This window comes from Paroedura picta, chromosome 4 (assembly GCF_049243985.1).
Source record: "Paroedura picta isolate Pp20150507F chromosome 4, Ppicta_v3.0, whole genome shotgun sequence".
In the NCBI taxonomy this organism is placed as follows: Eukaryota; Metazoa; Chordata; class Lepidosauria; order Squamata; family Gekkonidae; genus Paroedura; species Paroedura picta.
In genome coordinates this window covers 29,870,659-29,898,592 of record NC_135372.1, presented here as the reverse complement: position 1 = coordinate 29,898,592, position 27,934 = coordinate 29,870,659, and the positions used below count along the sequence as shown (strand labels likewise).

Below are 27,934 nucleotides of genomic sequence, written 5' to 3'. Positions count from 1 at the left end.
AAGATACGATCTGCAGAGAAGTACATTTTGGCTAGTCAGCTTAAGGAAGGATAAGAAAGTGCACCTGAAAGGCTGTCCAGAAGGTATATTTTTATTTGTACATATACAAGAACTTGTTATACAATTTCATTTTACAGTGTGTTGAAAAGTCAATAATTGTAACCAGATCAATAGTTGCTACTGTTAAATGTTGCTATTATTTAGCCTCAGTAAACCAATTGAAATTGTAGTTATTCTAAAACAAGGAAAGAATATTCCTAGTTAGGAGCAATTATCCCAGCTTAAATAGTAAGGGTATTTAAATTAGATTAGTCAAAGTGGGCAGTTGTTGGAAGTAAATTGGGAAATAAGTCCTCTTTTTTTGTTTTTCAGAATACGGTAACCGTAGGTACAGCACACTCATGGGCTTCCTTGAGGATCCTTGAGATTTTCTGCTTTTGCTTTAAAGGCTGGGGTGGGGGTGGGGAGATAGAAACTAACAGTCTCATGGTGAAACATCCTTGTCATTTCCGAGAATATTTTCAAAGGACTAGTCCAACTCCCCTTTTCTTGCTCCTGTGTGCCTGCTCTGGGTTGGCAAACCTGAAGAATTCCCCATTGATCCTTAACATCTTTCCCTTCCTCTGAGTCAGTCTCAGTCTTTCTCTCTCTTACAACACACACACACACTCTTCTACCATAAGGATAGATTCAAATGAGTAGCTGTGTTGGTCTGAAGCAGCACAATAAAATCAGAGTCCAGTGGCACCTTTAAAACCAACAAAGATTGGTCTTTGTTGGTCTTAAAGGTGCTACTGGACTCTGATTTTATTATTACTCTCCTACCAAGAAAAGAAGGAATGGAAGGCATATTGGGTCAGTGGAGAGAACAATCCCCTCTTAATGAACATTTGCATCTGATCTTATATTCTGCATACAACTCAAGTTAAGACCCAGGTGGGTGCTTTCACACGCAATAAATAATACCCTTTCAATGCACTTTAGCAATCATTTGCAAGTGGGTTTTGCTGTTTCACACAGTAATATCCAATTGCAAAGCGCATTATTTAGTGTGTGTTAAAGTGTTTCCTGAGGCTCTCTCCAGAGACACACCAAAGAAATGAAGCTGCTAAGGTTTTGTGTTTGATTGGGGCTGATGGGGGGTGGGAGGAGCTGGCAGTACAGCTACCCAGCATCCCTCTGAATAAAGTGTCCCCCAGTTCACCTCTGCCAAGTCCAGGACAACTTTCAGTGGTCTCCATTCTAACAAGAGCTTGGCTTGGGGTAGTTCGGTTTAGTGAGTGGGTTTTTTTTCCCAAGCAGAAGGGGTCTGAGCTTCTCAGTGGGCCTCTGGTGAGCAAATGGGCAGCAGTACTAGTGGGCATTCTCAAGAGGGCTTGAATGTAGCCAAAGCACTTCATGGACATTCTGACATCTTAGTAGCAGCCCTGTACTGTTCCCTTAAATGCTGACTGGGGCATGACTGACACAGAGGGTGGCTTGCCCATGGCTGCCAGTTGAGTCTGCGGCAGAGGTGAGGGCCATCCGTTTTAGCGTCAACTCCTTCGGATCAGCCAAACCACAAGTTGAAAGGTCTTGTTGAGCCCATCGAGGTCCTTTCTCCTTCCTTGGGGTTTTGTTCTGTCCCCTTGCTGTCTTGGCTTCTCAGTGGAGAAGCGTCTGCTTGGCATGCCAAGCTAAAGGGATCAGGCAGAGGCATTTTGCCCTGCCCTGAAGCTGAAGAGCAGCCAAGCTGTGGGCTCCCTTATGAAAAGGTCATGTCTCCGCAGAGGCTGCGTCGAGGGTCCCGCCCGCCCCAGCAGAGGCAGAAGGGGAAGCAGAAACGGATCCAGCTGTGGAACAAGACACTGTCGACTTGACATCCGACTAACTTTACTGCTCTGTATGTATGTAGAATTCCGTAGAATATTTTAAAAACTTTTATCTTTTTTGTACAAGATACTTGAACATAACTCTGTATTCCTTGTAAAGAGAAGACAGCACTTTGTACTGCTTCAGATCAGTGGAAGCTCAAGATGTATTTTTAGACACTTAGCTATTGGGTTTTTGTTTTTTTAGTTAAGTACTACACATAATCTCTTTAATAAAAGCATTATTGAAATTTTGGACGGGGCCCATACAAAAAGCGAATTAGATGTCGTGTGTCCCTTTTTTGTTAACTGGAAATGCAAGTTTTTGGGTGCCTTCTAGGAACTTCTTTGTTGTGTGTGTGTGTGTGTGTGTGTGTGTGTGTACACGAGCGCATGTGTGCATATGTGCTTTTCGTCTTACAGAACAGTGACCTAATTTTTTAAAAAATCTAGTCTCCCCTCTTTTCCTGAGCCAACATCTCAATTGCAGGTTAATATCAGTCAAACTAGAGGGCACAGGACTAAAGGGGCAGTTCTTGCAAGGGCAATAATGAGCAGTAGGTCCCACAAGCACCAGTACTGTTTAAGAATTTATATTGGGGGTGAGTAATGGAGTGGCCCAACTTGTAGATGACACTAAATCATCCAAGATGGTGAAAACCCAGAAGCCCTGCTGCACCCCAGAGTACATTCTTGGCCGAACGCATTCCGAAGAACGGCAGGAGGCTCTCCCAAAATAGACGTGGGCAACAGCATGGCAAATAAAGCTCAGTGCAGGTGCAGTCTCATGAACAAAAAACATTCTCAATAGCACATGCTGATGCCATCTGAACTGGTTGAGATCAAGGGGGAAAAGAGACCTTGAGATTGCATTAATTAAAATGTCAGCTCAGTGCATAGCAGTGGTGAAAAAGGCAAATTCCACGCCTCCAGCTTAAGAAAGGAACTGCATATAAAATCACTAATGCAATGCCCTCTTTAAGTCTGTGGTGTCATCATTTGGAATATTGTGTGCAGTCCTGGTCAGTGTCTCCACGGGGCAGCCAAGATTAAGGGGTTTGAATACCTTTTGTGCAAAAAAAAGCTTTCAGTTTACAGATGGAAAATGTTTCGGAAGCACAGTGGAAGTTCATAAAATTCTATATGGGGTGGAGAAAATGGACAGAGTATTGCACACACACACACACACACACACACAAAATTCAGGAGAGATGAAAGAAAATGCTGCTGCTAGCTGAGCTGTGGAATTGACTGGCAGTGGGTGTAGTGATGGGCATGAGCACAGAAAGCTGTCAAAGGAGGTTAGACAGATCCCTGGAATGGAGGTCCATCAATGGTTGTTTGGCCACAGTGCCTGAAGGGAACCTGCCCAACAGAGCCCTCCAAGAAGCTGATGCAGGAAGAGTTCTTCTTGCACACGCACTTGGGACTTCTGCTGTGCAACCTGGTTTTGCCAGTAATTCCCAAATATAATTGGGATCTGTGGAGGTTCCCCCATTCTCCCAAAAAATCCCAGGTACATTGGATGGGTGCTGTAAGCTGATCCTGCATTGATCAGGGGCTTGGACTAGTTGGATTCCAACTCTATAATTCTATAAGCAACCGAAATATATACCTACAAGCTGGCAATCGTTGTGGCTCTTTTGAAGGCCCTTATGCATTACCAAAGAGTCTACATAGCGTAGTATTCAATCTCTAAAAGTTGCCAGGTCAGCAGCCTCATTTTGGAAGCCATCTAGCATTCACGTGAGGCTGTGATGCAAGATATGGATGCTACTCTACTCCAAAGTAAGTCTGTTAGGCAGCCCTTAAAGCTACCTAACCCAGAGTCCATTACCCTCCCCTTTGGAACAGCAGGGGAAGAAGCAACCTGCAAGCTCAGAACTGCCCAGAAACCCCTCCAGGGTGGAGACTGCACGGAGCTTTTATTGCAATCCCAGGTAGATTCAGTCCCTGCCGTCTACAGGGAATGCGATTTCCATTTTGATTTTGGGCGATTTAAATTTTCCCTCTGCGACAAACATGATTGATCTGGAGTGACCTTTTCCTTGCGATATCCTGGAGTGCTTTTAACCCTCGATATTTGAAAAATTGCATGACTAAAGGAGCAGGTCTGTTTTTCTCCGAACTAACTTGCTGCCGAGCCTCCAACATTGTACAAAAGCCCTGATTGGTCGGGGTGTCAGTTCAAATGCTTCCTGGTTGCGAAACTTTCCTCCCAAGATTTATTTTTTCTCTTTGTTTCCTTCTGGAATCTGTGCTCCAGAACCAGCAGAGATTTGCCTCTTCTCTGAGAGATTGCTGGCTGGCTGGCTGGCTGCTCGGCCCCCTCTCCCCAGCGCTCGTTAGAGAAAGAGCCTCGTGCTGCTTCTCCACTGGCAGTCAAAAGAGGAGAAATCCTCCGCCCTCCCCTCTTCTCAGCTCCCCGAATGAAGTGCAGAGCACTTTCTGTTTCAAGCCAGGGGAAAGTAACGAGGAAGACCCGAGCTCAAATCAATCTGAATTCAACAGGAATACACAAAGTAAGTGCAGATTCAGTCCAGGTTTCCCTTTACAGGAGCTGAGCTTGAGACAGGTGAGCTTGACTCTTCGAGTGGCAAGAGAACAGCACTCCCACCAATATAAACACAACTTAACCGCCCTAAACTGCACTAATGGGAAATCACCTTGTTGCTCAAGTACTTCCTGAGTCAAAAGTGGGAATGGAAAGACGTCACAGATCTCATGCCTGCTGTTCTTTCTCTCCCCACCCCCCAGCTTTCAAACATTCACATATCCACGAAGACAAAATACCCCAAAGGCCCAGAACAGCAGGCACTGATAGTTTTTTTTAATAAGCTGAATGACTTCTCCCGTTGTCGAAACGAGCGTGTCAAACCTGCATCAAGCAGCACTTGTAAAGCAGAAGCCAATAGGACGCTGAGCCACATCATGTTCTCATTGGGGGAGGTGGTTCCTTTTCTTTTCTTTGCCCAGCCATGCTTTTTATTTATGGCCCAATAGGGAGCTAAAGGCTTCCTAGAGGACAGTTGTTAGATAAAGGTACCGTTATAAATAGGGAGAGGGGAGAGCAGCATTGGGGGAAAAAATCTAGCAGCAAGTGGATTCTCACCCATTATGTGGAAATACATTCCATATAATGGGCATGGTGGCTGGTGAGGCCCGGCACTGATCCTCATTCACTCTGCCGCCACCACCCATCTTCCAACACCTGTCCCCACACTCCTAAGGGCCAAGATGGACAGCGGTGGTGGCACAGCGAGGAGGGATTGGCGTCAGGCCTGGCCAGGCACCATCTACTGGTATGTTCCCTGGGGCAGGACAACAGATGTCACATCCGTAGTCATTTCCATTTCAGGGGTGCACCAGTAGATGTGTTTCCATATTAAATAAATTTCCTCCCAAAACTATGTACAAATCAGCTCGACCTGTTCTTCAATGGTGCATTGCGCTGCCTGCCCACAGGCCACTCTTGAGTCCAGCTTCTTGCCCACAAGCACTAAGGGGGTCAGTGATTCTTCTCGCTACTTTTCACTGGACGAGAGAGACGGAAGTGGGTGAAGCAGCTTTCATTTGAGGCAGGGCGGGGCTTGGGGGAGAAGGGAACTCACACGCAACGGCACAGGGCCCGTTTATTTTCAGGACAGAACCTGTACGTCCGAGAGGAGCTCTGGTTTTAGCAAGCTGCCCATCTGCTCTTTGATGCCAGCCATGATGTCTTCATCTCCCGTCAGGGTCAGAAGGGCAGAGGGCACCTAAGGAGCATTTGAAACAGAGATCATTAAGGGTGCAAAGGGTGTGTGTGTTAATCCTCATTTGATTGAGCTCTCTCAGCAGCATTCCTATGTCTCACCACACCATGCTTTAACAATAAACTCTCGTTTAGTGTGGCATAAAAATGCTGACCAGCTTGCTCACCTAGCCTGGAAGATGGACACAAACTGGAATTCTTAAATACAAGTTTGGGAATCCCCGTTTGGGATTAATCACTGTACCTCCAGGCACGAATTGCAGCTGAGCCCTAGTTTGTTCAGTTGTGATGCACCCCAGGGGACTTGTAGAAAGGGAGGGGGGCAAAAATCTGTTGCTTCTACTTGTCATTGGCTCATACTGGCAGCCAAAGTCTAGGATTTCCACTTAAACTGGTTAGTTCCAACTGTCTGCTACATAGTCAGTTCAATAAACCAGCGTTTATTGCCGCTAAAGGCTTCTTGGGCTCTTGCGAAAGAAGCATTTTACATTCCTAAATTCCCAAATGCTGTCTCCTCCCAAGTGGTGTCTACTTGAAAGTCCTGTTAAGTGAAGCATCCCTTTTTAAAGAATATACAAATACAGTGACTGGGTAGTAGACAGAAAGTGCCACTAAGCTGTTGCCAATTTATGGTCACCCTGTAGGGTTTCCAAGGCAAGATATTTTCCGAGGTGGTTGGCCACAGCCTTCCTTTTACTGGCGGACAAGTAACTGTGGTCTTGAGTTGTGGACACAGTTATGAGTAGCTCCTGTGACTGCTGATACCACATACAGGGACCCCCTGCCATTAGCATGCCATTCCACAGGTAGACAAAAGGGGGGGGGAGCTGGCCATTCTACTTCCTGCAGATCTGAACTTTCATTAACATTGGATCCATAAATCTAGTCCACTGTGGCTTGAACCCCGCAGGACATAGTGTTGTTCCCCAGGCCCATATAGTTGCTGGGAATACAATGGTTAAAGCCAGACTGGGCCAATCTGCTCTAGAGTTACAGCAGAGGAAACAAAACCAAGACCAAAATCCCACAGCCCTCTGCTTGCAGGAAGCTGCAGCAGCACAAAATGCCATGCTTACCAGCCCGCACTCGTTGAACGCCATGTTCTCATCTGTCAGTTTCTGGGCCCCGGGGCCGAGGAGCTCGAAGGGCAGCCAGTCGACCTGCAGGGCCTCCTGCACAAACTGGTAGAGGGCCGAGACAGGCTCCCGGGCAAAGAACGTCCCTGCAACAGAACCAAACAGGCAGTCTGACTCTCCTCCTCCTAGTGCGCTGAGCAAGCTGGGAACCATGATGCCTCTTAACACATTAAAATAGAGGCGCCAGAACTGGAGCCAGGCAGATGCTCCCCCTGCCCCCTTGAAACCTTGTGTAGAAGGAAACCGAGGGAGAGGACTCGGCCTGTGCTGGTGGAAGCAGGCACTGTAAACAGTCAAAACAGCAAAAAGATTTCCTCTGTGTGGGGTCTGTCTGATATGTGAAGCAGTTAGCTTAGCCCGCATGCACTGATACCAGAGACATTAAGAACAAGAAGACATTTCAAGCTGGCATACAGATTCTTTCCAGGGAGGCTTGCTCTCCAGAAAGTGGCTGTTGATGGCAGTGAGTGCGAAAAGGTGGCAGCCAGGTTCCATAGAATCATAGAGTTGGAAGGGGCCATACGGGCCATCTCGTCCAACCCCCTGCTCAACGCAGGATCAGCCCAAAGCATCCTAAAGCATCCAAGAAAAGTGTGTATCCAGCCTTTGCTTGAAGACTGCCAGGGAGGGGGAGCTCACCACCTCCTTAGGCAGCCTATTCCACTGCTGAACTACTCTGACTGAATTTTTTTCCCCTGATATCTAGCCTATATCGTTGTACTTGTAGTTTAAACCCATTACTGCGCGTCCTTTCCTCTGCAGCCAACAGAAGCAGCATCCTGCCCTCCTCCAAGTGACAACCTTTCAAATACTTAAAGAGGGCTATCATGTCCCCTCTCAACCTCCTTTTCTCCAGGCTGAACATTCCCAAGTCCCTCAACCTATCTTCATAGGGCTTGGTCCCTTCCACCCACAGTACCAGCAGTTTACGGCAGAAGCCAAGATGTACTGGAAACCAGGGGGCAATAATCCAAGGAAGAGCAACAGACTTGTTAAAAAATGGTTCTGGCCCACTTTAGGTTGAGTTACAGGTCAGGATCCCCAGCAAATGAAGCCTTGCCCCAAAGATCACTGCACTTTCCCCCTCTACCCCACTGCTTTCATTGGTAAACACCAAACATTCAGCATCGAGACTCCTTGCAAGCAGTCAAGGGATCCTTCCTTTTGCTCTCCATTCTCCATCTCAACCCTGGCAGCCTACCTAGACAAGCATGCCTCAAAACCCAATCCTCCCCCAGCACAGAATTCTAGTCTTCCCCACAGGCTTAGCAGTCTCCAACAATTCTCTAAATGTTAACTGAAAGTCAGAGTTGGTGTGATCCCAAGGACACTCAACTAAGGCACTGCCCTTCTGCAGCAGCCCATAAGCTCCAGAAGAAGCACAGGAAGGACAGGGCCTCTTCCAAATGGAGGGAATTTGAACTGAATCCTCAGATGCAGGAAGCCCACTCCTCTCTCCCTGGCACAGCTAAGTGCTGCTCGGATCAGCCCCACTGTTTGAAAATGGGTCCAGCTCAGCCCTGCGGTTAGCAAGATCGCCCGGCTGCCCCGTTTACCTTGCAGGATGTACCCGTCCGGAAAACGGACCCGAAGCAGCGTGTAGTTGTATTTCTTCATCTCTCTTTGCCCTTCTTTCTCCCGCATGGCCTTTGTTCGCAGCATGGTGATCTTCTCAACAGCTTCTGCCCTTCAGAGGTAAGGGGGTGGGGGCAGGGAAAGGAAAAATAAAAAAGGAGGGGGGGGAGAGAAATAAAAGATACTCCAACCCAGAGCAAAACCTTAAACAAGTCCTCCCAATGCAAAGGAAGGCATGCGGTCTAAATGAACGCCTTCTGTATCCACTGCACTTTTTGTAGCATTCACTTTTAATAGCTTGTTGGTCTTAAGGTACCGTTGGCCTTGGGTCTTGCTCTAAATACCTAAAGAAGCTAAAACCTTCAGCAAAATGTTGCCACCTGGTTCTCCACATGCCACAAAGGCAAGACCACACTGGGAACAGAAAAAGACGTTCTGAAAATAAAAAGCATTTAACACAACCCACACCATTAACAGTATCCAGCATATCTAGACCACCAAAGGAAGCTACTTTCCAGGAAAGACCTTTTTTTCCCGATGGTTGCTACTCGAGATCCTTCCCACTGGAGATTGGGGGACTCAGGATTCTCAACTAGGGCTCTGTGGCCTTTTCCAGAAGTTCAGATGGCTACTGACATTGCTAGACATCACTGGAGCCCACTTCCCTTGTTGCTCTACAGGCCTAGTCTCTTCCTCCACAACGGAAACAGTAAAGGATTGCTAGATTGGCTGGCTGGCTGGCTCCCACATCTTACTTCTACGCCCACTTTTCTGAAGGGCGTCACCACTTAAGGCAGGGATCCTCAACCTGTGGTCCTCCAGAGGTTCATGGACTACAATTCCCATGAGCCCCTGCCAGCATTGGCTGGCAGGGGCTCATGGGAATTGTAGTCCATGAACCTCTGGAGGACCACAGGTTGAGGATCACTGACTTAAGGGGTTCCTCAGAGCCAGAAAAATATTGCAGGGGTTCTTCCGCAATCAAAAGGCTGATGTAGCTAAACGTAATTCAGCTGCCTCAATCCCACAGCCACACCGTCCCTCTCTTTGCTGCTTTGAGGCCAGCAGGAGACTCTCAGCCTTCTGCAACCCCGCTTGCTTACCGGAGCCGTCTTTCCCGTATCAACTCCTCGGTGGTGAGGTTGAAGAAGTCGCTGGGCAGCTCAAAGTGGGAGGCCCGGGCGGATGGCTTGAAAACGCAGCGCTGCCGATCCAGCTGGGCTCGCACTGGCTCAGCACTGAGCAGGTTCTCCTTGTGCTCCTTGAGGTCGTCCAGTTTCTCCAGGGCTTCGTCCTTCAGTATGTAGAACTCCTCCGGGTCCTCTGAGGGGTGGACGGCAGAGAGGAATGCAATGTTGTGGCTTTCTTCACCTAGCCTCTCTTACAAGGCTACCATGAGAAGGGGGGTGGGATTCAAGAAGTCACCCTTCATCATTGCTCTGGTCCACCTTTCCACTTAATGGAAAGTCACCAACTCCCACCATAGCCCATTTATTCCTCACCAGGAGTATTTTCCTCCCATGCTCTCGCAGCTGAACAGAGGTGGGAGGCTTTGGAAAGTGAGGCCCATTCTGCACACGATGGATAATGCACTTTCATTGTGCTTTTTGCAGCTGGATTACCCTGTGGAAATGCATTCTCCAAAGTGTATGGAATGCGTCTGAAATGCTCTCTTCCTGTACCGTATTCTGACCTCTGCCCGCGGAAACCAGCTTTACCTGATAGTTTAGGGGGGGTGGATATAATCTGGATGCCGGGGTAGAGCAGAAGGGAACTGGGAGACCCTTTAACCATTTGATTCTGTTTTAAGAGTCGGAAGCAGCAGAGACACAGCTCTTGCAGTCAGGAAAGAAGTGGGGAGGTGAGAGGAGAAGGTAGCTTATCTTCTAGCACCTTCTATTAACATCACAAGACCCAGCCTCCCCTCTTGCACCCCATGGCAGGGTCAGTGAGTGGCAATGACACCTGGATGGATCCAAACTGGCATCCTGCCCAGCCAAGCTCCAGGTTGCCACTATTCAAACTGCAACAGCTCTGTGGTTTCCCCACAGAAGCAGCCCGTCCAAGGTCACCCTACAAAAAATGCTTCCAAGTTCACGTATGGGGGTGGTGAGAATGGCGAATGCGGAGGGGCCCTTGCCAAGCATCAGACACCTTTTGTGCTGGAAGCTCAGATGCTTCAATGTCCCAAGCCACCTTCTTCCTTCTGCTCCTAGAATAACCCTTTCTTCAGCCATTGCCATTACCCACTCAATTTGTAGAGTACAACTGGCTGTAGGAGCAAGAGCCTCTCCCTCTAAGCCTCCGGAGCCCCATGCCAGCTTTACTCTTCACTCCATTCACTGCCTTGCCTGGCTGAGCTGTGCTAGGAATGAACAGAAGCATTTCTCACCCTCAGGAATAAAGAAGTCAAGTGCTTTGACAAGGACAGGTGGCAGAAGTGGGATCACATTTTTTTGTTAAGAAGAAAAAGCCCCCCGAATGAGTGAAAGGATCAGGGTCAGGAAGACAGCCAATAACCCAGGAATTCGGTTTGCTTCATCAGGCACCCTTGGACAAATACTACCTCACATTTAAGTATCCAACCCCAACCCAATTTCTTAACAACACTTAGCATTCATTTAGCACTATGGAATGGTCAAAGTGTTGAGTTGCAACCCTCACAATGGGCCTTTGTTATGCTGCTACCATCCCCAGGTTTGAGGCAGGGGAGAAGGGACTGACGTGCCAAAGTTTGAGTGAGTTTGTTGCCAAGGTGAGCCTCAAACTGGGGGCTTCCCGATTCAGGACTCATTCTTTCAGCCCCTCCAACTTGCCTTGCTCCGGAACACTCAAGGTTATCTTTTCAAATCCTACAGCTTGGAAAAACTTGTCTGCTCCCTCCAGAGGGTGGATTCTTTCCTAGAGGAGGGAAAAAATGACCAAAATTAAATGCAGTTTGTTCATTCCAGTTTAGCATCTTCCTGCCATCATCCCAGCATAACATCCCAAGGGGTGGAAGCATCCTGCTGACAGCCATCAGGGCATTCATGGCATAACCTTTTCCGCAAGCCCTGAAAGGCAGCTTAGAAAATGATGACTACGAGACACAAGCAGACCCAAAAATGTTTAGCATCAAACGCCACATAGCCGGAGGCCCAGCAAACTAATGGATTAGAAGAAAACAGTAAAACAGACTGTGCCATTTTAGACTGTAAGGGGGGGGGTGCATTCTACTATGCGAAAGAGACAAATACAACAGAGCCCCTGTAATTAAAAATCTATCAATCAGCTCATTCTGCGGTCAAACTAGTTGAGTTTTACTAACTGCATGGTATTTTGCAAACATCAGGATTGAAAATGTAAATTTTTCCTTACCCCGCCCCTTGGTGGCTGAAGAGGAACAAAAGGAAATACCACCTTACACAGAGAGTGACTAAAGTACGGAATCCGCTGCCAGATTTTGGGAGGGGGAGAAAAATTTCTCTTTGTCAAGAATTTTAGAAACCTTTCCCCCTATCTCCCGTATAGTTGTCTCCTGTTTAACCTGAAAAGCCCCAGGCTTTTCAGCCCTTCCTCATAGAGCAGGTGACCCAACCCCCTAATCATCGTGGCTGTCCTCATCTCTTGTTCTTCCAGCTCTGCAGTGTCCTTTTGGAGACATGGTGACCCGAACCGCTCACAGTATTCTACATGAGGCTGCACCACAGGGGCGTTACAATATTGTCACTTTTATTCTCAATCCTTTTCCTAATCATCCCTAACGTAGAGCTTACCTTTTTCACCACTGCAGCACACTGGGTTGATATTTTCATGGAGCTGTCCACTATGACCCCCAAGATCTTTTCCACCTCTCAGTCTCAGCAAGTTCAGGTCCCTTTAGTGCAGGGGTAGTCAACCTGTGGTCCTCCAGATGTTCATGGACTACCATTCCCATGACCCTCCTGCCAGCATTTGCTGGCAGGGGGCTCATGGGAATGGTAGTCCATGAACATCTGGAGGACCACAGGTTGACTACCCCGACTTTAGTGTATACTTGAAGCTGGGATTCTTTCATCACAATATGCATCACCTTACTATTTGTTGTTGTTAGGTCCGAAGTCATGTCCAACCCATCACAACCCCATGGACAATGATCCTCCAGACCTTCCTGTACTCTACCATTCCCTGGAGTCCATTTAAGCTTGCACCGACTGCTTCAGTGACTCCATCCAGCCACCTCATTCTCTGTCGTCCCCTTCTTCTTTTGCCCTCGATCGCTCCCAGCATTAGGCTCTTCTCCAGGGAGTCCTTCCTTCTCATCAGGTGGCCAAAGTATTTGAGTTTCATCTTCAGGATCTGGCCTTCTAAAGAGCAGTCAGGGCTGATCTCCTCTAGGACTGACCGGTTTGTTCGCCTTGCAGTCCAAGGGACTCGCAGGAGTCTTCTCCAGCACCAGAGTTCAAAAGCCTCAATTCTTTGACGCTCGGCCTTCCTTATGGTCCACCTTACTACAGGTCAGCCTTTCTCAACTTTTTTACTATTGAGAAACCCCATCAATTATTCAGGCTTTGAGAAACCTCAGAAGAGGCACGACAGAGCAGAATACTGTTGGAAAGGGTAGCTGTGTACGTGCCTACCCGGGGCCCCACCCCTTCCCACCCCCTCCAGGTCCATCATTGGCTACTGGAGAGGGAGGCAGACCAACATCACTATATATGGTGATATCACCCAGGATTCAGGGGGATGATCGACAGAGCAAACTGAGCCAGCCTAGTCTTCCCTGTTTGCCATGCTTTGGAACACAATGGCCAGACCTCCCCGCAAAAGAGACTCACCTGAAATACTTTGTTCTGAAGTTTGATTTTCCAATACTTCTCTTCTTCGGGGTGGAGGTGAATGTTATCCAGATACCTGGCGAGGAAGAAGAAAATGGCTAGATGGAGGCATGTTAGTGCAGCCTGACTTGCTGCATGTTTCCTTCGAAGGAATTTGCTTGCCAGAAAGTGGGCATTACAACTTCCTTCTCCTACGCAGTAAGAAGAGCCACTGTCAGCGGTCAAATACAAAATATTCACTATCGACAATAAATATTAGCACAACCCTAAAGACGTGTTGGCGTGAACACGGCTCACACAAAACTCACGCCTTACTGTGCCGGAGAGCTACAGGCACACGTGTGTACAAAAGCAGAGCAATAAACTAGACACATGATTTTGGGCAGTCACAACATTTGACTCTTTTCATTTTAAGCAGACGTCGGAAGGGCAGCTTATGTTCAGCACCTACAGCTAAACACTGGGAACTGGCAATGGAAAGAATGCCTTACGAAAGGAAAACAAAGTTAATTCAGCAGCACGCAGTGATTGGCTGGATCTGAACACCCGCCCACAAAGCCACTGATTATCATAGAACCCTAGAGTGGGAAGGGGCCATACAGGTCTTCTAGTCCAGTCCCCTGCTCAAGGCAGGATCAGCCTCAAGCATCCATGACAAGTATCGGCCCTGTTACTCCTTTAGGTAACCAATTCCACTGCTGAACTATTTGCCTCTGAATTTTTTTTCCCCTGATATCTAACCAGTACCATCCCACGTGCAGAATAGACTCTATCCTCAGAAACCATTCCAAGCTCTCCTTGGAAAGAGAACCAGTTTGGTGTAGTGGTTAGGAGTGCGGACTTCTAATCTGGCATGCCAGGTTCGACTCTGCGCTCCCCCACATGCAACTAGCTGGATGACCTTGGGCTCATCACAGCGCTGATAAAGCTGTTCTGACCGAGCAGTGATATCAGGGCTCTCTCAGCCTCACCCACCCCACAGGGTGTCTGTTGTGGGGAGAGGAATGGGAAGGCGACTGTAAACCGCTTTGAGCCTCCTTTGGGTAGGGAAAATTGGCATATAAGAACCAACTCTTCTTCTTCTTCTTTTTCCTCCAAATGACAATCTTTCACAGAATTATAGAATTGGATGGGTCCATACAGGCCATCTAGTCCATTAATGCATTAATTATAATGCATTAATTATAAGTACAGTATTTGCTGGCATATAAGACTACTTTCCCCCCCTGAAAAACATGCCTCCAAGTGGGGGGGGGGGGTTCGTCCTATACGCCGGGTGCACTTCAGCTGGGATACACATAGCTGCCCATAGTGGCCCATAGTACTGTAATGTAACAAACTCTATATTTTGAGTGGAAATGTTTGGGGGGTCGTCTTATACGCCCAGTTGTCTTATACGCCGGCAAATACGGTATCTGTCCAGCCGCTGCCAATGAGGGGGAGCTCCCCACCTCCTTAGGCAGCTGATTCCAGTGCTGAACTACTCAGACTGTGAAATTTTTTTTTTCTGATATCTAGCCAGCACCATAAACTATGTGTAGAATGGTACTGGCTTGATCTCCTCCCCCCGGTCCCCCCATCTTTCTCCCCACGCCCGCGCCAAGTTCAGAGGCACCTGGACTCTACCTAGAACCAACAGCAGGTACCTACTTGGCAATAGTCTCTACTCCAAGCTTGACCTTCTCTCTGTCTCGATTCAACGTGTGGATCTCCATGATGGAAGCGCCCACAGGGTCTTGGGAAGCGTGCTGGAGCAAAGGAAAGGTCCATCAGAAACACGAAACAAAAACGGCGAGGAAGTGCTATGCTTGGGAGGGTGGCTCTGGCCTCCCAAAACTGACCTGTTGGATGGCTTGACGGATGTGGGCCTCCTTTTTGTCTTTCTGGACAGAGGACCCCGTTAACGGGCAAATGAAGTAGATACCAGAGACAGAGAGGGCGGCTGGGTCTTCAACAGCGGGCAAGGAATTCTAGAGAAAGAGAAGGAATTATTTATAATCTTCAGCTTGCAAGACCCACCACCACCAAAATCAAACACAGGAAAGTTAGTAACTGGGATTGTCAAATGTGGTTTAAGAGTCACCGCAAAACACCTCTGGGGCTTCCTTGCAAGCGTACCTCTTAATACAGAAATATTTATTCATCGATATCGAACCTCTCCTCAATAGGAACTCTAAGTGGCTCTCCACTTCACAACAGCTCTGCTAGGTAGGCTGGGCTGAGAGTACACGACTCGCCCAAGGTCACGCAGCAAGCTCCTGGAGCAGAGTGGGGATTTGAACCTGGTTCTCCCAAATCTTAATCTGACTTTGTAACATTCTATCAGTTCTGTCAGGGCACTCTCATCCCCACCTACCCCACAGGGTGTCTGCTGTGGGGAGAGGAAGGGAAGGCAACTGGAAGCCACTTTGAGACTTCGGGCAGTGAAAAGTGGGGCATACAAACCAACTCTTCTTGCTTCTTTTAACCAAGTAGACAACACTCGCTAGGTTAGTGGCACATTTATTATTATTATTATTATTATTATTATTATTATTATTATTATTATTATTATTATCTTTCGATTTATTTTTATGACGACACCATGTCTCTGGACAGCGTGTGTAGGAGATCTTCCTCCCATTCCATCCTCTCAACCACCCAGTGAGGGAGACTGGGCTGAGACAACAGAGATGAAGGTCAACCGACTGGCTTTCCCATCAGTGTGGGTTTGGCTGTAGATCACTTGTGCCTGTTGGTGGAAGAGAGAGGGAGGGAGCTGATAGGTGAATGGCTTGCAGGGAAGCCAGGAAGGGGCTGGGGATCCCAGGAATTGGGGGATGCAGGAGGTATGGCAAAGGGAGATGTTTTAAATGAAGGGCTGGGAGATATGGTAACGCTCGCACCTCTTCTAATCTTCACTCCATCCCAAAATATCAAGGTAGTGGGGCTAGGAGAAATTTCCTTTCTCCCACATTGGTGCTGTGCAATTCCAGGTCCGTAAATAGTAAGACTGCAGCTTTGCAGAGTTTTCTCTCGGCACTAAACCTGAGCAGTGTTGGGACAATACACAAGCAAAACCAAAACCCAATGCAAGGCTACGTAACATTGATGAAAGTTAATTGCACTCGAAAGCTCACGCCTTGAATAAACCTTTGTTGGTCTTTAAGGTGCTACTGGACTCTGATTTTATTGTGCTACTTCAGACCAACATGGCTACCCATTTGAATTGACAAAAGTGTATTGCACATATGCTGGGAAATGCATCCGATCAGATACTGACAGGCTTCCAAGTTTGTTATTCCTGTTTCGCAAGAGGTTTCTTCATACAGTAGTGGAGACAAAGCTTGTGATATTACATGCAGTCCATCCAACATGCAGCTTTAACGCATGTAAATATCAAGCTTGGTCTGATGCTGTATGAAGAAGCCGCTGTGAAACAGGAATAACAAACCAGAAACTTTAACTGGTCCAGAATGCAGTGGCATGGGTCCTTCCTGGGGCCCATGGAGAGCACATATTCAACCTGTGCTCACCAGCTACACTGGCTCCAGATTGAGGACTGGATCAGGTTCAAGGATTGGGCATTAGCTATAAAGCCCTAGTCTTTCATATTGGTGTTGGCCAGGGCCTTTTTGGCCCTGGCTCTGGCAGAACGCTCTACTTGGTGAGATCCGGGCCCTGCAGGACTTAAGACAGTCCCACAGGGCCTGCAAAACTGAGTTGTTCTCCCAGGCCTATGGCTGAGGCCAGCAACACTATCGAAATTCTGCCTCCCTGCTTAAAATACCAGCCAAACTACTTCAAACTATTGCATACTGCAAACCTATGTCTACACTGCTCTTCCCACCAAGGGATAAATGAGAGGGAGGCTTTGAAACGAATTAATGGGCATTTTAATGTTGTTCCTGTCGTGAGCCTCCGGGGAAAGAAAGGCGCGTCATAAATCAAAATGTGTTATTATATAATATAGAGAGAAATCTGACAAAACTTGTTAGCAATTTCATATCTGATTCCCCCTGCCCTTTCCCCCCCCCCCGATACTGGGCCAGATTATACTCCTTGCCAGATCAGATCTCCTGAGCCAAATTGCAGACTGAATGGACAAAACTGCCTGGGTTTGGCATTGGAGTAGAAACAGAGCTTATTTAACATGTCTGAACATATGGAAAACACTCCTGTGGCTCCTGAACAATAAATAAGGTAAAGGTAAAGGTATCCCCTGTGCAAGCACCAGGTCATGTCTGACTCTTGGGGTGATGCCCTCTAGCGTTTTCATGGCAGACTCAATATGGGGTGGTTTGCCAGTGCCTTCCCCAGTCATTACCGTTTACCCCCCAGCAAGCTGGGTACTCATTTTACTGACCTCGGAAGGATGGAAGGCTGAGTCAACCCTGAGCCAGCTGCTGGGATCGAACTCCCAGCCTCATGGTCAGAGCTTCAGACAGCATGTCGGCTGCCTTACCACCCTGCGCCACAAGAGGCTCTAACAATAAATACATCCATACAATTCACACCATGGTCTCTAATGCTTCAGACATTTTCTCCAGCTCTTGTGGCCCTTTCTTATAAGCCAAGGGTAACGAATGTTGATTGCCACTTTAGGATTAGGAAGAAATTGTCTTCCAGGCCTGGTTGGGCCAGGGATACTGGATCTCTTTTTCCTTCCTCTGGGCATAGAGCAGGGGTCACTGGATAAGTGGAGAGAAGGCAGTTGTGATTTTTCTGCATGGGGCAGAGGACTAGACTAGACCAGGGGTCCCCAACCTTTTGGCACATGGGGGCCACATGAGCGTTCCCAGTACCTAAAGAGGGCCACATCTTAAACCAAAATGTAACAAAATTATTATTTGACCTACTTATTTAGGTCAAAAGTAAACATTCAAAGGTCAGTGAAGAAATGTTAACTTTAATGCAATCCATTTTGGAGCAATATTTTACTGTGGAAGACTTTTATTTAGCTCCACATGCTTACCTAGTCAGGGTGATTTTTGTGGGTATTCTGTTAGTCAAAGCACTGATGTCCAAGTCAAGGTTTGTGACAGACACTCTTAAAATGTCATGTAAATGTTAATCTGTAAGCCTTGACCTACACTTTGATTTCACAATTTTCATGTTGGAAAAGGTTTGTTCACAGATGTATGTAGTACCAAAGACTGTGAACATGCCTGCAGCAAATTTCTTTAGGTTGATAAATATATCAGATAGACCAGAATAGAAATCTAACAGACTATTTTCTTTGTAAATGTCTCTGAGATGATCACTGGCTTGCAAATCAATTAGTTCCATCTAAAATAGTTACTTGCATCTTCTGGTGCTACTTCAAATGGATTCTGAAATATTCCTATTTCCTTTTCAAGCTTATGGCAATCAGCGAATCTGTTCTGAAATTCCACTTGCAACAGGTTCAGTGCTTTGATATGTCTTTCACAAATGAATTGTAAATTCCCATCCTTCTCAAAATTTAGTCAATTGCAGCATGAGAAGTTTGAAAAGTTACCTTCACTAACCTGCTTCACAAAAATGTTTAATTTTGCTCAAAAGCTTTCCTTTCCCCTGCAACCTTAGATTCAATGTGTTCAGATGCTCTGTGATATCCATTAAGAAAGCCAAATAAAAAATTCATTCAGGGTCAGAAAGTGTTTCTGGACCTTTTCCTTTCTCCTTAAGAAATACATCAGTTTCATGATGAAGACTGGAAAAACGTTTGAGGATTTTGCCTCTGCTAAACCACCTGACTTCTGCATGGTACAATAAACCCCCAGATTCTGCATCTATCTCTGAGAGAAAATTTTGAAACTGACGATGAGCAAGGCCACGATGCCTGATGGAATTAATGCTGGATACAACAATACGCAACAGGCTTTCCCACTAAAGAATCTTACTACACAAGGCTTGCTTATTATTATGGATGATGCAGTGAAACTGTCTAATTTCAATACTGTACTGTCTAATTTCAATATCTCTTCACTGATTTTTACACCAACTACACCAATTTTACAACTACACCAATTTTACTTCCCACCATATTTTTTGCACCATCAGTTGTGATGCTTTTCAATGAAACCCACTCAGACCAAGGTTTTCTACTGATTTACACACCTTCAAGAATATGTTTTCTGCAGCTGTGGTGCCTTTCAAACTCTGCAGTGCGCACAACTCTTCTGTAATTCTGAAGTTGGAATCTATCCCCATGATAAAAATCAGTAGTTGAGCAGTATCTGTAATGTCATTACTCTCATCTAATGCCAAAGAAAAAAAAACCTTTTGCCTTGACAACCAGTGACATATGCAGCTCCTCTCCTAGTTCTTTAATATGCCTGGTGATAGTAGATACAGATAAACTGACACAACTAACACAAGATACCTTTTCAGGGCACATTTCCTCCATTACTTTAACCATGCACTTTTAAACAAATTCACCCTCAAAGAATGGTCTACCACTCTCAGCAATACATTTAGCGACATGGTAGCTGGCCCTCACAGTAGAAGGTTTTCTTCAACATGCATTCTAAAAATATTTTGCTGCAAAAACATTGATCTTTTACAAGAGTTTATCTTGCTCTCTTGCACCTCTACTTGATATATTGAGTAGCTCTTGTGACAGGATCCACAGTTTCTTTTAATATTGCATTCCTTTAATACTGAGAGAGTTTCAACACATATTAGGCAAACTGCTTTATCCTTGTTTAAAACAAAGTACTCAGTAGTCCATTTGTCATTAGAGATACGGTGCTCATCTGCAATTTTTCGTTTCTTTGAAACCGAACTTTCTTTTGCAGACATCTTACGGGGTTTTTAGCAGAGCAGAAGTTGCAGGGTTTCAATGTTATCCTTGAATAAATAAAAATATAAGTGGTATAATTTTAGGAGCCTAACTCTTCCCTTTCCCATTAAATCCACTCCACTCTAGCTGCTATTATCTGGGGATTTTCAATTTGACCATGGCAAAGAAGAGCCCCCTGCTCCCCTCCTATCTACTACAGAGATTCATTTATTAATAAACACAGTCTCTTGAAGTTTAAATATACACCTGCTAATATGTTTTAATTTTAATACGTTAAAAATTGGGGGCCCTCCAAAAAAGAGCAAGTAAACAGAAAGAGTGAATGAGGGCAGCCTTCCACCTGGAACAGAGGATATGCCATTAAGCTGACTTCAAATTAAATGCAGGGTGCACATACACATCACTGCTTGCCAGCCAAGCCTCAATCATGAGAAGAAAAATGGCAGCCAGAGGGAGTAGAACTTGGCAGGAGGAAGATGTGAGAAGGGGAATGCCATAAGCTTCCCTGCTATGAGAGTACTCAAGGGGCCACTCACCGACTCCTGCGATCACAGAAGTATAAGAGACTCCTAGCCTGAGTGAGGAAGGGAGGAGAGGCAGAAGCAAGCAAGGCCAGAAGTCAGAGCAACCAGCTCTTCTTGTGGAAGGAAGAATGCTTTTGCTGGCAGCAGCAACCTCACCAGTAGCTTTGGAAGCCACTTGCTTTCATGGGTGGAGCTCTAGAAATGTTCAGTATGCAAAACACTTCTTATCCTTTTTTTGCAAAAATACCAGGCCTTTTACTGTCCTTTCCCCGCCTTTTTTTTGTAAAAGCAGACCTGAATCTCCTGAACCCATTCACACAGCGTCTTTACCTTCCTTATATACATACATACATAGCTTCAACATGGTAATTCATGGAGAGGGGGAGTTAAAAAGCTGAGTGGTATGAGTGCTTGAGCTCTGCTGACTAGCAAAGCACCTAGAATGACCAAAATGGTATTATGGAGGATAAGGATAAGGACAAGAGGGCCCTCACAGAAGGAACCATGGAAACCAAAACAATGTTGCTATTGTCTTTTTTGCAAGAAAGGGACAGGATGAACAGCAGTAGACGGTGCCTCTTGAGGCAGGAAGAACAGTACAGGTCTGAGAGAAAATGCCCTGAGGGTGATAGCAGCAGACAAGGAGGTTGGAGAGCCACACAGAAAGAAGTCAGAGGCTACAAGTGGCCCATGGGCCTCAGGTTGGAGGCCCCTGAACTAGATTAACTTAAGGTCCTTTCCAGCTCTATGTTTCTGTTTCTCTATGCATCCATTCTACCTTTTGATCCAAAGTTGCTTCTTTGTCACTTGCAGCTGCTTCGTTCATTAGCTCCTTTTTCACTGTTAAAGGAGAAAAAGACAATAGACTGTCAGATTCCAGTCAAGTCCCCCCAAAAGCAGACTCTTAGTTGAAGAAATCTCTTTATTGGAGTGTTAACAAAATAGACACATGAAACTTTTTACTGAATCTAAAGTTAGCAGATGTCTGCTGAGCTTCAAAGCTATTCCCAGCTCCCCTCTCCAGGAACCCTTTGGCACCAAAACCCAGATGCAATCACTCACTGTTCCCACGCCACACTGCCAAAACAAAGGGACCCAGAGCACAGTATCTGCTGCCCAAGTTCAGAAGATGACAGGGAGGCACTAAGGAGACTCTTGAAAATTTTCTGCCAGCCTCCCTGGAGTTACAAAGTTGAAACATCATAGTTCACATTTCCCAGCTGCCCCTGTACTTTGGTCAAGCACAGCTAAAACATGGCAGCAATTTCATAGCACAAATGTACACATGATAAATGCAACTGTGATATCAAATATACAATACAGGTCATGGTAGCAACATGGCAAGAACTTGTGACAACAGGAGCTTGACATAGACTTACCAGCAAGCTGAAATTTTAAGGGGAGGGGCAAGGTTGCATTCAAGATGCAGAAGCAAACTGTATATTTAAAAAAAGTTAAAATGCCAGGCCAGAATTTTGCTAGTCACCAAACAGCTAAGGAGCTACCTCTAAGCACTGTGTCTTTTAGCGTCTGCAATTTTATCAGGCAATGCACACTTTCAAACGCACATTCTCCTCAAGGACTAGAACGTTGTGAATTTTTGTTGCTGTTGGCACATCTTTGCTTAGGCCTCTGGCACACCTGACGTATACAATTCTGGCCTCCTCATCTCATAAATGGATATGGCTTAGCCGGAAAAGAAGTTGAAAGGGGCAACCACAATAATCAGGAGGCTGGAGTGTCGCTGCCCTGAGAAAAAGCTGAATGGCTGCAAGGTTACCAAGTCTGTTTTTAAGGTAACGAAGGAGGAGGACATGATGGGAGTTATCCAAAAATAACCTTTTTGTGTCCCTAAAAACACTGGTACTAAACAACTCAGACTCCATCTTGGCAAGGCCAAGAAAATTTAAGTGATTCTTTAATGCAGGGGTAGTCAACCTGTGGTCCTCCAGATGTCCATGGACTACAATTCCCATGAGCACACTCTGAGTACAGTATTTGCTGGCGTATAAGACTACTTTTCCCCCCTGAAAAACATGTCTCCAAGTGGGGGGGTCGTCCTATACGCCGGGTGCACTTCAGTTGGGATAGACATAGCTGCCCATAGTGACCCATAGCACTGTAATGTAACAAACTCTATATTTTGAGTGGAAATGTTGGGGGATCGTCTTATACGCCGGCAAATACGGTAAGTCTCTTGCCATCCTAGTCTGATTGCGAATTTCACTAAGTCGATGTCAGAAATGGAAGCTCAGTTTAGATCAGTGGTTCTCGACCTGGGGGTCAGGAACCCTTTGGGGGTCAAACAACCTTTTAACAGGGGTTGCGGCAGGGCAAGCAGCTTGGCTGGGGGGGGGGGTTGCCACCATTGCTGCCGCTCCTCCCACAGGCGCCCACTCCAGCAGCGACTCCTGTGCGGCACAGTCTCCCACCAGGTGCTCCAGGTGTAAGATCAGTATGGTGGGTCAAGAGGCAGAATTGAACTGAGAAACCCCGGAAAAAAACCAATTTATATACAATCATGAACAATGGATCTTCACGCCTTTGGTCAGTTTCGGTTTAATTTCTGTGAAAGAACACTTGCATAATTTTATGGTTGGGGGTCACCACAACATGAGGAACCATATTAAAGGGTCGCGGTATTAGGAAGGTTTGGAACCACTGGTTTAGATAAACCTTTAATCTGATCCAGCAGGGTTCTTCTTACATTCTTAGGGAAGAAAGCTATATCGTGTCCCTTCTGGCTTTCCGTAGAATTGCAGTGTTAACATGCCAACCCACCCATCCACCCGAGGCCGCACTCCAAAAGTTACCCTTCTTACCCTGATTCCTGATTGCATCTTGGGACAACGGTGCCCGAGGCTTGGGTTTCTGCTCCAGCCGGGCCAACGCTGCGGCTGCTGCCATCTGGGCTTCATTTGTGGGCCCCTGTCGAGGCTTGGGGGATTCTGCAGCTTTGGTTTTCTCTTTGGGAGCTCTTTCCCTAGTTGAAAGGAAAAATCATGCTTGAGAACACACACCACAGGAGTGTAGCTGGATTCTTTGCCTAATCAACTGGAACCAAGCAATGGCCACCATAATTGAGCACACAGCAAACTATTCAAATGCCTGGGGCAACATAGCCAAGATCTCCCTAGAAAACATCAGGCTGAGGTGGGAATGGTGCTTAGAGATTAGAGTAATTTGTGGCCTCCTTGAAATCATTCCCTCCCTCCCGAGAAAGCTACAAACCTGTTCATATAGAACAAGCAGTTTCAAGGCAAATGACAAGACGGTGTCCAGGATTCAGGAGTGCCTGAACATATGCTAAGCAAACAGTATAGTACAGTGTGGGCCCCTCCCCAGCCACCACGGTCCCCAAGAGTGTCATAACCCCTCTGCCTCAGCATCATAAAGGGGCCTAAGGTGACCCACTGCCATGAAAAAAGGGGAGGGATCTCCAAGTTTTTAGAAGCCCAGAAACTTGGATGAATTCAGATCTGGAGAGGAGGAATCCTAGAAGATTTTGCTGTTATAGTTTTCCAGTGCAACTTTCCAATGCAAAGATTCCAAAAACAGGTTCTCTAATGGCCTTTGCCAAATATCTTTTAAGGTTATGTAAGCCATCTCGAAGTCCGCTGTTGGGACTGGCTAAACATTATTACGTAAGTAAATTGTATTAAGAGATTTACCAGGCTGAAGATGGAGAAGGGGTGGCTAAGAGAAGGCAAGCAAAACGTTTCTGCTTTGATACTGAGGTCCAACTGGCCACTGAATTTCAGGACAGGGAGGAACTACAGGCATTGGCTTATTCAGTAACCCCCTCAAGTCAGCTGCACCCAGAGTGTGAAACTTGGCTCACTCACTAAGAGCACTGTGGAACCACTCTGCTGCAACACACCTCCTAGACACATGCGGTGGTTTGGGTGGTGGGTGGTTGTAAGCAGAGGCCCTGCCATGCAGATCACTTTCTTCTGATGGGGAGAAAGGGGCACTAGACTGACCATTTGGTCTCCATCAATGGCAGTGAAGTTGCTCTGTCCCCCCCCCCCATCAGCGCTCCACTCCACCTGCACAACCACAGATCTGTGAACATCCCTCCATCCCTTACCCTTCCTCTTTAGTGTGCTTTAAGCACTGGACTGGGATGTTCAGATTCCAATCTCTACTTGGCTTTGAGGTTTGGACAGGCGACCATGAAAGAGTCATTTTCTCTCAACCAAGCCTACTTCAGGAAGCTGCTGTGGAGGCTATACAGTGATGGAGAGGACCATGGGTGTCACCCTGAGCTTCTTACAGAAACAGCAAGCCAAACATCCTCCATGCCTCACCTTACCAACTAACTCTCAGAATCTCCATCATTCCCCAAATTGGCTTCAGTCTACCAAGCCCTTCTTGCTCACACTCCTACCTGCTCAACAAAGAGATCAACAGATGAAATCTGGGTTCAATTATCCTGTTGTACCAGGAAAGGCACAGGATGAACTGGTACCAGAGACTGTTTCTTCACCTAGCCTGTCTCACAAGGCTACCATACAAAGGGGGGGGGTCAAGAAGTCACCCTCCCTTCCCTCCCTCCCTCCTTTTACATTTTCATCATTGCTCTGACCCACCATTTCACTTAATGGAATGTCACCACCTCCCACCAAAGCACATTTATTCCTCACCGGGAGTATTTTCCTCCCTATTTCTGTCCTTCCTATGCCCAGATTTTTTTTTCATTCTCCCTTCTTTCTTCCCACTAGGACGGTTTCACTTTTCCATACAACACAACCTTAATATTCACCACTGACATACAGTCAATCTATCAGAACTTCTCTACAATGTTATTCTTCCATCAGAATTCAACATGATTTAAAAACTACATTCATTTATTCCCCCATGTTTTCACCCACCCCACGATTGAGCACCACAAATGTTAATTGTGCCTTTAAGTTTCAAAACAAGGAACAAGTGCTGCATAGTGGTCACACTCGGTTCTGGGAGACCAAGCTCCAAAACTGCTATGGAAGCTCACCGATTGACCCTGAGCCAGCCCCTCCCTTCTCAGCCCAGCCTCCTCACAGAGAAGTTGTGGAAAAAACGTAACACAACAGGGGAGATGGGAATGGTGCCCTAGGATCACTGTTGGGGCAGTCCACAAACACCTAGTTTCTTTAAATGAAACAAAGTCTTCTGGGCCAGATAAACTGCATCCAAGAGTACTAAAAGAACTTGCAGATGTAATCTCTGAACCTCTGTCAATTATTTTTGACACTTCTTGGAGAACAGGTGAGGTGCCAGATGATTGGAGGCGGGCAAATGTGGTCCGCATCATCAAGAAAGGGAAAAAAGAGGATCCAGGTAACTATCGACCTATCAGCTTGACATCTGCAGCTGGCAAAATTTTGGAACAAATCATCAGTCAATCCTTGAGCAGCTGGAACAGAGAGCTGTGATTTCTAAGACTCAGCATGGCTTTCGTAAGAACAAATCATGTCAGACCAACCTTATCTCAGGAAGAAGCTCCTGACAGAGCAGTTACTCAAAGGAACAGGCTTTCTCGGGAGGTGGTGGGTTCTCCATCTTTGGAATTTTTTTAATTAGCCATTAGCCATCTAATGGAGAGACCGATTCTATGAAGGCTCAAGGGGGTGGCAGTGTATGAGCGATAGGGTTGTGAGTGTCCTGCATAGTGCAGGGGGTTGGACTAGATGACCCATGGAGTCCCTTACAACTCTATTATTCTATGATTCTATAAAAAGAGGAAAAGGAGAACTATATATGCCAGCCTAACTGTAAAGAAGGCAATGTTGAAACAAAGAAGAGAGGCCGTTTCCTTCTCATGGCTTCATGAACACGCAAAGCTGCCACCCTGAATCAGACCACAATTCAGACTGGCAGCAGGTCTCCAGGGTCACAGTCTTTCACTTTTAACTGAAGATACTAGCGTCTGAACCTGGGACTTTTTCCCTGCCACGATGATGCTCTGCAATGCAATCAAGCCAGAGAGCCAGTGTGGTGTAATAGAAGTGTCAGACTCGGATCTGGGATGTTCAGCTGCAAAGCCACAGCCAGCTACAGAAGCTCTCTAATCATAGCCTAACCAACCTCGTATGGCTATTTGTGACAATAACACAGAAGAGAGTAGAATTATGTAGGCCCCATTTGGGAGAAAAGTGGGATACAAATAAAGTAATTATGAAGCAACAAACCTTCCTTCCTCCTCATAATACTCACTCTCTATCCACTCAAAGGGGTTGTTCAAGCCGAAAGGTGAGCTCAAGGGAAAAATTGGAGCACTGCAAGCTTTATTATTTTAACTGTAATTCTGACAGCATAATGTATGTCTGATATGTGATATGCATACAGTTGCCAGGTCCTGCATGGCTGCCAACAGGAGATTGGGAAGGTAGGGTTGCCAGATCCAGGTTGGAAAACTCCTGGGGATTTAAGGACAAAGCCTGGCGAGAACAGGGACCTGAGTAGGGTGTAATGCCAGAGTCCACCCTCCAAAGCAGCCTTTTTCTCCAGGGGAACTGGTCTCTGTAGTCTGGAGACGAGTTACTGGGGGCTCCCCAGGTCCCGCCTGAAGTTAGCATCCCTAAACCGCCCTGAATCTGCTTGTGGGGTTAGTGTATAAAACCAATAAATAATAACAAAATTAAATTTTTAATCTCCCGGTGGCACCATTTCCCCCAGAACTCACTTCACTCATCCCTCTCCCTCCTCCTTCCCACCCAGAGCCTCCCCCCTTTATTTGCCCTCTCTTGCCCATTCTCTCCTCCCAGACTTCCTGCGTGCCCCTCTGCCTTAGCACCCCCACAGTCCCCCCGAGCCCCACTCCCCTCACTGCTTTCCCCTCCCCGCACATCCTCTCTGCTTCATCACTTCACCCCTTCAGGGGTGGTACCAAACTGGCCAGTGGTCCTTGGACTACAACTCCCATGAGCCCCTGACAGCGCCATGCTGACAGGGGCTCGTGGGAATTGTAGTCCATGGACCTCTGGAGCGCCCCAGTTTGGCCACCCGCTCCCCGAAGCTTTCCAGTCGCAGCCGCAGTTACCGAGGCGTTTCAGTCAGCTTCTGGCCCGGCCCGGCCGTCCGGAACTGCAAATCTGCTTTAAGATCCTGGAAGAATTTTTTCATGGCGCCGCCGCGACTGAAACTTCCGCCCCCCTCCCCCAATATAACCAAAACAAAACAATGCTCCCGGCTTTTCCGGGTGGACCGGAAACAATGACCCGATAGCTTCCGGTCACATGTCACTCCCATGTAAAGCCGAGGGAAGGCTCCACAAGTGAGGAAGGAGCATAGAGACGAAGACCGGGCCGCTCCTTTCGGCCTCTTCCGGGCCAAAGCGGAAATGGCGTTATAATATTTTTTAAAATCAGCCATAAAGTCCGAAAAGGTTGGGACTAGCGGGGGTGGTCAAACTCTGTGACGCTACAGGTGTACATGGACTACAATTCCCATGAGCGCCTTGGCAAGGGCTCATGGGAATTGTAGTCTAGCCTCTGGGACAGAGCGACATCACTATGCACAGAACAAAGTTAGAGTCCAGGGGCACCTTTAAGA

General features: G+C 46.7%; 2 protein-coding genes across 5 annotated transcripts in view; one reads left to right on the top strand and one right to left on the bottom strand.

Annotated features, from left to right (window-relative positions):
• CHAF1A (chromatin assembly factor 1 subunit A) overlaps positions 1 to 2,130 on the top strand; it is a 36,153-nt gene extending 34,023 nt beyond the window's left edge. For both annotated transcript variants that reach the window (XM_077332170.1, XM_077332169.1), the window contains one exon: positions 1,770 to 2,130. In XM_077332170.1, the coding sequence (XP_077188285.1) occupies positions 1,770 to 1,870 (101 nt within the window). In that variant the 3' untranslated portion in view covers positions 1,871 to 2,130. The remainder of the gene's footprint in view (positions 1 to 1,769) is intronic.
• UBXN6 (UBX domain protein 6) lies at positions 71 to 27,606 on the bottom strand. Of its 3 annotated transcripts, none has more exons than XM_077332171.1 (11): positions 27,423 to 27,606; positions 23,221 to 23,381; positions 21,177 to 21,238; positions 14,950 to 15,078; positions 14,759 to 14,856; positions 13,109 to 13,184; positions 11,129 to 11,213; positions 9,416 to 9,635; positions 8,294 to 8,424; positions 6,678 to 6,823; positions 71 to 5,605 (listed from the first exon to the last, which is right to left on the bottom strand). In XM_077332171.1, exons 1-11 carry the CDS (start codon positions 27,503 to 27,505, stop codon positions 5,489 to 5,491), a joined length of 1,308 nt encoding a protein of 435 aa, XP_077188286.1. In that variant the 5' UTR covers positions 27,506 to 27,606; the 3' UTR covers positions 71 to 5,488. The 3 variants fall into 3 exon arrangements, with proteins under 3 accessions (XP_077188286.1, XP_077188287.1, XP_077188288.1); XM_077332172.1 differs by lacking the exon at positions 27,423 to 27,606 and adding an exon at positions 23,630 to 23,770; XM_077332173.1 differs by lacking the exons at positions 21,177 to 21,238; positions 23,221 to 23,381; positions 27,423 to 27,606 and adding an exon at positions 19,190 to 19,868.
• Between the last annotated feature and the right edge of the window lie 328 nt (positions 27,607 to 27,934).

Bases quoted from the DNA above. Each gene is read 5' to 3' on its own strand.
- UBXN6 (XM_077332171.1), bottom strand. From the start codon at position 27,505: ATGAAAAAATTCTTCCAGGATCTTAAAGCAGATTTGCAGTTCCGGACG. The intron at 13,185-14,758 runs GTAGGTACCTGC...CTTCCTCGCCAG, and splicing joins GGAGTAGAGACTATTGCCAA to GTATCTGGATAACATTCACC. The intron at 9,636-11,128 runs GCAAGTTGGAGG...TCCACCCCTCAG, and splicing joins CTTGAGTGTTCCGGAGCAAG to AGGACCCGGAGGAGTTCTAC.